Here is a 13,127-nt window from a genome sequence, read left to right on the forward strand (position 1 = left end):
CAAAATTCTTCTCCAACTCATATTTTGGGGGGTGAAAATTTGGGATGGAATTCTAGTCTAAGTTTTGCATGGACTGGTAATTTGTGTAGAGCTCAAAGCTCTGTTTTGCAGCCCATGTGAAGAAGAAAAAGAGGTGGGCCAGCGTGACAGCAAAGCTGTCTGGCTAGCAGCCCTTTTGAGCAACACATGGCAGCTTCAGGAGAGAAAGATGTTGGAATCCAACGGCTGAAAAAAGTTGGGTGGTTCTTTTTCTTTTTCCTTTTTTGCAAGAGTTGGGTTGTACTTGTTTTTATTTTTAAGTGAAATTCTATTATGCTTTGAAATTTTAATTTTTTAGGTTAAAATGTTTATAAAATTAAATCATGAATGTTGAAACAAAAATAATGTCAAGAAAAATTAATGACAAAAAAAATTATGAGTTAATTATTTTTAAACAATTTAATAAAGTTGTGGACTCAAATTATGAGTCTTCAAATATAGGTATTTATTAGTCTCCCCTCTGTCATAATCATAGCAGCAATAATGCAATGCATGAACAGAAGAATACATAGTCTCTCAGCCAAATTTAAAAAATAAAAATCTAGAAGTCCCTGCTTAAATTTCAAAGCCATTCAGTTACATGCAAAACCGCGAAGCTTCCGTGAAACCCATGCTTATACAATTTCGGTCAATTTCGTACAAACCAAACCGAAAGCACATGCATTAAACTCTCATTTTCCACCGTCCGAAAAAGAAAAGACAAAAAATCTCATTTACCGTACTTTTACTCTTGAGCACATGGGAAGCATTGTAAACGCAAAATTGGAGCCAAGCTTTGCTCTCTTCCTATGAAAAGGTTAAAGTTGTGGTCCTGATGATCAGGGACGGAGCCAGATTCAAAGTTTCGGGGGCCCAAAAAATTAACATGTACCAAACATGTAGAGCAAGAAGAAAAAAAATATAGATTGCAGAAGGAAAATTCACATGTATTAAACTTATTTTGAAATACGTTAAGCTCTGTAGCCATTTTGATTATTTTTTTTTAATCAATTTTTTTAACCTACTTGGTTAGTTATGACAAGAATTAAGATTTTCCAACTAAATCTATCCAAGTATAGCTATTTATTTTTAATTTTTATACTAAAGAAATCAGTATCTACTAAAACCCAAAAGAGAAAGATATAAAAATCAGTAAAGAAAAGCCAATATAACCAGTGGCGGTTCCAGGATTCAAAGTTCGAAAAACTTATATAACAAACTTGACGAAAAGAGTGAATTTCATTAATAAACATAAAAAAAATTACATAGTGAGAGGAGACGTAATAAGTCCTATCCTCAAATGCATTTATATCTACAAACTAAAATAAAAACCAAAAGAAAAAAATAGAAAAAAAAAATTATTTCACATTCAAAAGAAAGATAATATAGAGGACTACATTAATTTAAAAAAAACAAGATTTATTTCGAGACAAATGGGAATGAAGAAAATTGGCGGAGCTATGTTTTTTTTTTTTTTTTTAATAAACGATTTGTGACCTCATTTCTCTCCTTGTTTCCTTTTATAAACGTTTATTATGACATCCGTTTTTAGGTTTCCACCTCAAGCTCCATAGCCCTATCAATCATGTTTCGCAATTTCTGAAATAGTTATCTTTGTGCAAGACAAATTTTTTTTTAATAATCATAAGTAATGTAGGTAATATTTTTCTAACAAAAAGAGAGAAGGAAAAGGAAGAAATAAGAAAGGGAGGGAGGAAGAGAGAGAGAGAGGAGATAAGATAGAAGAAAAAGAACAGAAAAAAAAAAGAGAGGAGGGATGAGAGAAGGAGAAGAAAGAAAAAAAAAAAAGGAGGGAGAGAAAAGAGAAGGAAAACAACGGAAAAAAAGAGAGATTGAGAGGAGAGAGGAGCGTGTAAGGAAAAGAATAAAAAAAGGAGAGAGGAGAGAGGAGAGTGTGAGGAAAAGAATAAAAAAAGAATGGTGATTCCAATTTTATCTACACTCAATTTTATAACTAAAAAAGGAGTGTAAGTGGATAAAATTAGAGTGGGAAATCACTAAAAAAAAGGAGAGGAGAGAGATGAGAGTGTATGTAATATTTTTTTAACAAAAATTAGGGTCGAGCAAAAGAAAAGAGAGAAGAGAGAAAAGTGTGGGTAATATTTATTTAACATAAATTTGGGCCGGGCATGAGCCCAGCCTGCCACATGCTGGAACCGCCCACGAATATGACTTCACATTATTACTCAAAATGAATTTATTAGGGTGGCCATTAACTTCAGACATGCAAAATCCTTTTAATATTTCACAATACATTGCCTTGATAGGTGAAAACTTAGAAAATATTGGAGGGGCCAGGGCCACCTATGCTTTTGATGTAGAACGACTTGTGGAGGAGATCGAAAAGACTGTAAAACCTGGTTGTTGTTGCAGGTTTGGGTTTTGAGTTCCGATTTGGGCACATGCCGGTTCGAAGATAACGGTGAGACAATTCAAACTCACCGCTCTCCCATGATGTTTGAGTTTTTGTTTTTTTTTTGGCTAAATAACGTTGTTTGCTAGTCAAAACTACATTTAAGTTTTGCAGCAGCAGTTTTTGAAATTGGGTTGTCATTTGATTGTCTTCACGCTGCCATTTACACACAACCCATTTAAAAAGAACACCAATAACTTATCATTTCCCTTTTCTAACAATAAGAGCATCCACAGTTTGAGGGTATATTTTCGGGGGTGTAAACTCATTTTTACATCCCCTTTACACATCCGGAGTTGTAAATGTGGTTTTTGCTCTAATGAGGAAGATGTAAATCTATGTATAATTGATTTTTCTCACTTTTGTCCACCTTTTCTCACATTTTCTCATATAGGCCCCACCTGCAATGGATGTAAAAAAGGATGCACATGTGCATCTAAATTTGTATCTCACAGTTGTGATGCAAATTTACAATCGTTTATACTTCCCAATTACAAGTAATCGCAATCACAAATAATGTATATTTAACATACACTTCATTATACAACCCCGATGCTGTAAGTCAATTTCTTCATAATATTTTTCTTTATATTACTACTCCCACATAACTCCCTTAGAGCACTTCCAGCAGTTGGATTCTTGCCATGGCAAGGGGGACTAGGGCAGACACTATTCACGAGAATAGTGTCGCCCTGCAAAAAGTAAATTGTACTTCCAGCAGTTGCCATGGCAAGGGGGGATACTATTCAATTTTTTTGTTTTTTTCACAAATTTGTTTACCTAAACAATTAATTTGGACAATATTTTTGGATAAGATTTTCAGATAAGATTTCCGGTTTCAAATTTCAGATAATTTTTTTTTTTCAAATTTCATATAAATTTCATCTGAATTTCAAATTTCAGATAAATTTCATTTGAATTTCAACTTTTCATTTGAATTTCAATTTCAGATAAATTTCATCTGAATTTCAATTTCAGATAAATTTCATCCGAGATTGATCGATATACGGAGTTGCAATCTTCATATATTCATGAACGCCGTCAAGTTGACTTAATGGAGCATTTATGGGCGGTGAAAGGCAATGACGGTGAATGAAGTGAAATGAAGAACATTTTTAAGATTTTAATGTTTATGTTTTATGTTTAGTTATGTTTGGTTTTTTTATGCTTTGGTTGTGGTTTGTTTGTTTTTATATATTTAATGCTTTGGTTGTGGTTAGTTTTTTTATGTATGGAATGTTTTGAATAAAAAGGAATTTTATTTAATAGTTTCTTTGATAGAGAAAAATTAAACTTGAAAGTGAAAAAAATTTAGAGTTGAAAGTGAAAAAATTATTGAGTAGAAAGTGAATAATTAAACTTGAAAGTGAAAAAAATTTAGAGTTGAAAGTGAAAAAATTATTGAGTAGAAAGTGAATTTGTTGTTAAAAGTGAAGAGTATGGATTGGTATTTATAGAAAAAAAATTAGTATTTTTTGGGGTTTTTAAAAAAATTTTACGATTTTTTTTCATAATTTTTTGCCTTGAAAAATTCTTGGCCGTTGGATTGGATGAAAATTCGAAAATCGAAAGGACTAGATCGCGCTAGCAGCGGAAAGAAAAACAAAATTGCGCTCACGACGCCACGACGTAAGCACGCTTTGGGTCGGCACCGCCGGGCCAGGCAAGTGGACCCCACACTACCCGCAAGACTTGTTGGAATGGCATTTGGGCTCTCCCCAAGCCCGAAAGCAGTGGAAGTGCTCTTAGAGCACTTCCATTAGCCCTCACATGTAGGGAGCCCTAGGCGGATACTATTCCCGTGAATAGTGCAGGGCAAAAAAAAATTGTGTTTCCAGCAATGCAAGGCTTGCCATGACAAATACTATTCATTTTTTTGTTTTTTTCACAACTTTGTTTACTTAAACAATTAATTTGGATAATATTTTCGGATAATATTTTTGGGTTCCTATGTGTCAATACTATTCATATCGGATCAGATTTTCGGTTTCAAATTTCAGATAAATTTCAAATTTCAGATACATTTCAAAATTCAAATTTCAGATAAATTCAAAATGTCAAATTTCAGATAGATTTCAAAATTCAAATTCCAGATAAATTTCAAATTTTAAATTTCATGTGAATTTCAAATTTCAGATAAGATTTTCACCCTCTAAAATTGCACCACGTGTCATCTATATCTGCCTAAATTTTTCTATAAATGCAGAGGCTTAGCTCATACCTCCCACACCATATCTTCTCTACATCTTCATTTCTCATATTTTAGATTTCATTTCTCAGATTTTAGATTTCATTCTCTATTCTCAATGTCAGACGACATGGAAGAGGTTTTGGAGAGGCAAGAGCGAGAAAGGAGAGTAAGAATGCGTAGAAGAGCTGCAAGCAAAAGGGCGCAGAGAGAACTAGATGAGCAACTTGGTGTGGCCGTTGCTTTGCTGGAGGAAGAAAACCAGAGCCGCCGTGGTTCACGAGAAGGCCGGGCACCGAATGTAGACAGACATAGACATTCTCGGGGTAAGAATCTTATGGAAGATTATTTTATCCCACAATCTCTGTACTCTGATGTTCATTTTCGAGCAAGATATAGAATGCAACCCCATCTGTTCAATAAAGTCATGCATGATATTTGCAATTATGATGACTACTTTGTTCAAAAGAAAAATTGTGCTGGAGATTTGGGGCTGCTTCCCGAGCAAAAGTTCACAAATGTGATACGAATGTTGGCGTATGGGTCATCTGCTGATCAGGTGGATGAGATTGCCCGGATGGGGAAGTCCACTATTTTGGAGAGCTTGGTGCGATTTTGTGATGCAGTGGAAAATCAGTACACCAAGGACTACCTCCGCAGACCTACGCCTGTGGACTGCAATGACTTCTACAAAAAGCTGTGTCTCGTGGATTTCCTGGAATGATTGGTAGCATTGACTGCATGCATTGGCAATGGAAAAATTGTCCATCTGCTTGGCAAGGGGATTATGGGAATCGGAAAGGGCAGAAAAGCATCATCCTCGGCAGATTCTGGTTTTGATACATGGGTTTGGCACGCCTTCTTTGGAGTTGTCGGCTCTCAAAATGATTTGAACGTCCTGGGTCAATCCCTAGTGTTCAATGATGTTTTGAGAGGTAAAGGCCCAACTATCACATATCAAATTAATAATACCGTCTACCAGAACGGGTATTATCTAGCTGATGGTATCTACCCGAGGTGGACAACATTTGTGAAATCAATTCCACATCCCCAATCCCACAAGAAATTTTTTTTGTTGCCTATCAAGAGGGTTACAGAAAAGATGTGGAGAGGTGCTTTGGTATCCTTCAAGCCCGGTGGGCAATTATCAGGGGAGCGACACGTCTATTTGATGAGGAGGTGCTTAGGAGTATAATGATGACTTGTATCATCCTCCACAATATGATTGTGGAAGATGAGTATGTTTACGATGCTGCTGAAGATGAGTATGAACCAGATCCAATGAACACCGCCTTAACACGAATTTATGAAAAACCTATGAAGCCAAATGGAGAACCAGTGCAGCATGATCCGTTAGTTAGAGACGATAGTTTCATGCATCGGATGATTGAGCGCTACACGGAGATGCAATCGTCATATATTCATGAACACCGTCAAATGGACTTGATGGAGCATTTGTGGGCGGTGAAAGGCAATGAAGGACAATAAAGTAAAGTGAAGACGTGTTTTTAATGTATTCTGTTTATGTTGTATTTTTAGTTATGCTTTGTTGTTTTTTTATGCTTTAGTTGTGGTTTGTTTATTTTTTATGCTTTGATTGTGGTTTGTTTATTTTTTATGCTTTGGTTGTGGGTTGCTTTTTATGTATGGAATGTTTTGAATAAAGAGGAATGTTGTTGAATATTTTCTTCATTCACTAAAAGAAAATGAATACAACTCATAAAATAAAATACATGAATTACAACTACTTTTTTAAACAAAACAAAAAATACAATGAAATGAAAGGCAAGCAAACTAACTTAATGGTACAATGAAATGAAAGGCAAACAAACTAACTTAATGGTTTTGATCATTTAACCAATCCGTGTTGCTAGGTCCATCGTCACGAAAAAGTTTTCGTCTCATAACATCCCTTCGTTCTAACTTCCAATATTGTTTTGTTTCGGGGGACATATGGGTTGTATCCATAGCCATGGTTTTCCGATCATTTTTTTCAATCTTTCCTTGGCGTACATACTCCCTTTCTTTTGCATATTCTACTTCCATTGCCCTATCGTGCTCTTATTGTTTCATATCCATTTCAATTCTCATGGCTTGCATCTTTGAAAGCTCCTCCAAATATTTAGATGTATTCTTGGTAGAATTACTCCCTCTCTTTGCCTTCACCGCCTTCCTCCCAATAGGCCTCGACTCTTTTTCGATAGGTGAGTCTTGACTCATCGGGGAATCCATAGGTGAATCCGATGTCGGTGTCTCATGGAGTGGCATCTCGTTCAACACTATCGTTGGACCCGTTAGAATAATTTGGAATCTCTTACAATTCTTCACCACATCCCAACATAGGGTATGGTTGAAACTTTTTTTTCCTTGCCCAGTAGCACCAAAAAACATTTGTACTTGCATAATCTATATAATAAAAAAAAATGTAAGGCAAGAAACTTTAAAAAATATTGGCAATGCAACAAGTATAACAAAAAAATAATGGAAACACAAGAAACTTTAAAAAATATTGGCAATGCAACAAGTATAAAAATAAAAATAAAAAAAGGAAATACAAGAAACTAAAAAAAATATTAGCAATGCAACAAGTATTAAAAAAATTAATGGAAACGCAAGAAACTTTAACCATTTATTAGAAATGCAAAACAAAATATAAATATTGCAAGAAACATTCATATTAATATTGGAAATACAAGAAATATTAACATAATATATAAATTGCAAGAAACATTTAAATAAAAATTAATATGACATAGAAATTAATAAAGAAAAAATTACAAATAATTTACCTCACTGCTAAGGTTTTGCCCGCTTCTATGGTTGTTCATCGCTTTTGTCAAGGCATCTCTCCACTTTCCCAACTCTTTATTAAGAATTTTCCACCTACTAGATAATGCTTGATCCGTACGGGTCGAACCAATTACCCTTTCACAAAATTCCTGATGAATTTTTTTCCACATATGACAGAATTTGATCTCATTGCAGTTACGGGACAATGACTAACTTGGAGCCAAGCCTCACACAAGCTAATATCTTCCGTCATGCTCCATGCTCCTCCACCGGTTTCACTAGAAGAACCCATAATATGATAGAGAAAAAAACAACTTGAAAGAGAGAAAAAAACAACTTGAAAGTGAAAAAAATTTGACTAGAAAGTGAAAAATAGTAGAATGAGAAGAAAATGTATGAAGAGTTGGTGTTAAAAGTGAAGAGTATTGGTTGGTATTTATAGAAAAAAAAATTCAGTAATTTTTTCGTATTTTTTAAATTTTTCCGATTTTTTCTATTTTTTTGGGCAAAATTACCTACCGTTGGATTGCTGGAAAAAACCAATCGGAGAGCCCAGGAGCTTCCACGTGGCATAGAGCCGTTGGAGGTTACTTTTTCAATTTTTTATTCGCGAAAAAATGGTTGCCGTTGGATAAGTTTAAAAGCGATCGGATGGCCCAAAGATGTGACACGTGTAATATTGCCGTTGGGAGGGTATCAGAAGGCGTCAAATTTTTTTAAACCGCGTGTATTGCATACGCCACTTTAAAAAATTTAAACAAAGAATACGACGCTATCCCACCACGCTGGAGCTCGGCCAGCCTCCTCGGGCTTGCCCAGGTTTATGGGCCCCACTGTTTGCCCTGGCAGCTTGTTGTTGCTGGAAACCTGTTTTGGGCTTCCCCCCCCCCCGGCCCTTTGGTGGATGTGCTCTTATATATAACTGCATCTTCAAGTCCAAATGAAAACACAAAATATCAACCAATCAAGGAAAACCAACTATGGAAGACATCTTGTTCTGCACATCCCTCACCCTTATCTTCATCCTATTTACCTTCAAGTTCTTGGTCCAACCAAATCGACGTCGTTACAAAAAGCTTCCACCAAGCCCACCTTCACTTCCAATCCTTGGCCATCTCCACCTCCTAAGACCCCCAGTCCACCGAACCTTCCACCGCCTCTCCCAAAAATACGGCCCCGTTTTCTCACTCTGGTTCGGCTCACGCCGCGTGGTCATAGTCTCCTCCCCGTCCGCAGTCGAAGAATGCTTCACCAAAAAGGACATCGTTTTAGCCAACCGTCCTCGCTTGCTCATGGGCAAGCACGTACTCTACAACAACACCACCATGGCAGGGTCTCCATATGGTGACCACTGGCGTAACCTCCGCCGCATCGGCGTCACCGAGATATTCTCCACCGCCCGACTCCAGACATTCTCCGGGATCAGAAAGGACGAAGTCAAACACTTACTACTTAAACTCTCACAAAACGCACGTGACGGTTTTGCGAAGGTGGAGCTCAAGTCCATGTTCAATGAGCTCACCTTTAACATCATAATGACGATGGTGGCGGGGAAGAGGTACTACGGCGACGACGTGTCGGTCGACAAAGAAGAGGCCAAGCAGTTCAGGCAGATTATGAGCGATGCGTTCCTTTATGGGAGCGCAGCGAACCCAGCTGATTTTTTGCCTATTTTGAATTGGGTTGGGAGAGGTGGTTATGAGAAGAAGGTGAAGACGTTGGGTAAGAGGACAGATGCATTCTTGCAGGGTCTGATTGATGAGCACAGAAGGAAGGGTAAAAATGGTACTACAATGATTGACCATCTTCTTTCCCTGCAAGAGTCGCAGCCTGAATATTACAACGACCAAATCATCAAGGGCCTTATTCTGGTTAGTCAAAAGTTATTCTCTCTCTTCTCATGCATTTAATTTTTTTTATTTTTTATGCTCATGTTTCATGTCCAAAATCGGTGCGTTTATTATAGTGGGACATTGCTTGCTTCCCTTAAAACAATTGTTATTGTTTCACATACGGCTTACTTGTAGTAATGGTCTCTAAATTATATATGTAGTTACATTTTGGTCACTCAACTTAAAAAATAATTGCAAATGTCTCCCAATTATGTATCGTGTTGCACCGTTAATCTTTATCTTCAAGTTTGTGACTTTTATTGTAAAAAATAAGGATAAATTCAGCAATTCATCCACAACCCTCCTTCTCCTCCACAACCCTCCCCTTCCTCCTTGGCCACAAGCCACACGTTCCTCCTCCTCTAAGTTTCAACCATCAATGTCCTTGAACTTGAACAAAACAAAATCAAGACAAAGGGCATAGTAAAACAAGGGATATGGGATTCTGCCACAACCCATACACCTTCCTCCTCTTTCCACTTCCATATTCAGTTCCCCACACCTTCAAGTGGAGGTTGCTAAATGAAACAATAGGGGTCCAATTTCCTCAAAATAGAGACAAAAACATCCATATCCTCTTTCTCTCTTTTCTTTCTTTTATATGGGTAATTACTATGATTTTACATTTATGGATTTTTATGGTTACAGGGAAGGAGAAGCATTTGACTGGTCTTTCCCTTAATTTTGCTTTCCTTTTTCTTTATTTTATTTTAGTTTAAATTAATTATTTTTTATTATTTCGTTTTTATAAATATTTGGAATGAATTTTCAAGTTTACTTATAAATTTAAAGGAAAATAGACAGACTTAACGAAAGGGACTAGTAGTGCAACATGATACATAATTAGGGGACCTATGAAACTATTTTTGAAGTTAAGTAACCAAAATGTAACTAGTTCAGAGACCATTACTACAATTAAGCCTTTAACCCATTATAATTTATAAAAGTAACTCATAAAAATCACAAGAGTAAAATTTCCATAATTGGGAACAAGATAAAAAGGTAAAAACCAAAAGGAAAGACAATATAATTGCAAAAGTCATGGCATATAGCTAGTGTCCCACATGTTTACATATTCACTCTTTTGTGTCCACATATCTGGCTCTGGATGTAGCTCTGGACGATCAGATTGATTTCCAATTACAGCTGTGGTTTAGGGCATTAATTTGTCATATCTATAGGCACCAGAGAAATTTTCTATCATGATTCATGAGGATAAGATTTGTAGGTTGCAACCAAAACAAATCGAAATCATTTTGCACCGGAATTGGTCCTTTATCTTAATATAAAGCTCGATAAATTTTACGGATCTTGATCTAGTTTTTTCACTACACTGTAATTTTTTATCCTGCATATTCTACAATATGCATTTTCATGGTTTATAATAAAAGTATTTCATTGTGGATTTGATAGTTTTTTTTTTCCTTAATAAATCAGGTGTTGCTATTGGCGGGCACTGATACATCAGCAATGACACTGGAATGGGCATTGTCTAATCTACTTAACAATCCGCACGTGTTAAAAAAGGCTAAAGCTGAGCTCGATGTTCAACTTGGCCAAGAAAACCTAGTGGATGAACCAGATCTCTCCAAACTACCCTACCTACAAAGTATCATCTCAGAGACCCTCCGTTTATGTCCGGCAGCTCCGTTGCTTGTCCCACATCTTTCGTCCGAGGATTGTATTATTGGAGGATTCGATGTGCCACGTGACACAATGGTATTGATCAATGCATGGGCTCTGCATAGAGATCCTGGACTGTGGGATGATCCAGAAAGCTTCATGCCTGAGAGGTTTGAAAGTGGTGATAATTTTTCCCACAAACTCCTGCCGTTTGGACTTGGAAGAAGGTCTTGCCCTGGGGTAGGCTTAGCGCAACGTGTAGTGGGCTTGACTTTGGGGTCATTGATTCAGTGCTTCGAGTGGGAGAGGGTGAGTGAGAAGGAAATTGACATGACTGAAGATAAAGGACTCACCATGCCTAAAGCTGTTCCATTAGAGGCCATGTGTAAATCGCGCTTGATTGCGAGGAAGGTTCTATCTTAATGTATGAATATAATAATAGTTATAATTGTTGTGTTATCAAAATAATTGGAACAGATATTTTATGTCTTCCAAGGTGGCATGTATTTGGTATTCTTGAAATAATGATCCGTTTTGGGTTCAACCATTTCTCTCTTTTCTTGTCTTAATATACTCGCAACTTCGCCCAATCTGAACTTCTAGAACACTTGAGCGTCAAAAAAGGGTAACCGACCTCCTTAATATATACCTTATATATAACTCAAAATTCAATCTTATATATATATATAGGATCGAGGGACACATATGTTGACACGATGTCAGCAGCTTTGGCATTTGTCGATTATGTTCTCTCTCGTGGGAATTTGGTACCCCAGACCATACGGGCTAAAAAAATTGGGCATATATATAAGCAGCAACCAATACACCCTGTGGAAAAAATTACTCAATGGACGCTTGAGCAGTTAGGAGGAGTGGCAAGTGATTGGTGCAAATAATATTATTGTTCTTTGTAAAGGCTGAAATTCTAGAGCGACATGTCACAAACCTATAAAAAAAAATATATATTCCCTTTTATTCATTCTAGATCACTGCATTGCTTTTATTAGGACACGTGATTTGGCCAAAACGTATGCGAAGATGAGTGATTGTCCAAAATTGGAGAAAACCTTGCAAACGAATATCTCACATGTAAAGATGATCTGTCATGAGTCTTGATCACTTCATTGACACGTGATTTGGCCAAAACGTACGGGAACAACCATTATAAATATCTGCCCACACGAATTGCCCAGTCAACCAAAAATCGAAAACATGTTGTTTATGTTCGACACATGCGACATGTCCCTTATTTTCAACTTCTTCCTCCAAATTAAACGACAACGTCTAAATGTGAAAAACCTCCCACCAAGCCCATCTTGTCTCCAATCCTCTGCCACCTCCCATCTCCTAAAAACCCCACTCCACCAAACCTTTCACCGTCTCTCCCGAAAACATGGCACTATTGTCTCCTCACCCTCCGCTGTACAAGAATGCTTCATTAAAAACGGCGTCCTCCTGTCTTGGCCAACCACACGATCATCGGCGAGCATTTAAACTATAGTAAATGTGGCTTACACCCTTTAAATTTAACTTACCTTACCTGTAACCCTTCACTTTTTGTTCCTATAAATAATACCCAATTTTTATAAGTAAAAACTCATGACTAGGATCCAACTCATTAAGTTATCTTATTAAACTCAATATCTGATTTATTATAATTTTTTGATTACCAAAATACCCCTATTTATTTTTCAATGTGTAATGGGGTGATGTTTTAATTTTTGGTTCCCCAATTTATTGTGGTGATTCCCTCTAAAATTTTTGTTTGCAATTAATTATCCGTTTTATTATTAAAATTCATTGATATAGTCAACAATTTGTTCGCCAAAAAAGTCTGTTTTCCTTATTGCCTTTTTGAAATTTTGTTTCATCTTTCCCGAATAATAATTACCTATTTTTGAACTTGGATTTCATTTATTGTACCTACTTTTTTCATGGATAATAATCTACCTATTTTTTTATTATAAATTATTGTGTACCTATTTTTCTGTAATAATCTACCTATTTTTTTATATATAAATTATTGTGCACCTATTTTTCTATAATTTAGTTTTTTCATGGATAATAATCTACTTATTATTTTTTTATTACAAATTATTGTGTATCTATGTTTTCTATAAATTATTATGTACCTATTTTTCTGTAATAATCTACCTATTATTTTCAATAAATTATTGTGTAT

General features: G+C 36.1%; 1 protein-coding gene across 1 annotated transcript; it reads left to right on the forward strand.

The window, feature by feature from the left end:
• Positions 1-8,351: 8,351 nt before the first annotated feature.
• LOC103337298 (cytochrome P450 81Q32-like) lies at positions 8,352-11,492 on the forward strand. The gene is made up of 2 exons (XM_008240464.2): positions 8,352-9,301; positions 10,760-11,492. The coding sequence occupies exons 1-2, from the start codon at positions 8,411-8,413 to the stop codon at positions 11,366-11,368; spliced, it is 1,500 nt and encodes a 499-aa protein (XP_008238686.2). The 5' UTR covers positions 8,352-8,410; the 3' UTR covers positions 11,369-11,492.
• The last annotated feature ends 1,635 nt before the right edge of the window (positions 11,493-13,127 follow it).

This window comes from Prunus mume, linkage group LG1 (genome assembly GCF_029339155.1).
Source record: "Prunus mume cultivar Tortuosa linkage group LG1, ASM2933915v1, whole genome shotgun sequence".
NCBI classification, from domain to species: Eukaryota; Viridiplantae; Streptophyta; class Magnoliopsida; order Rosales; family Rosaceae; genus Prunus; species Prunus mume.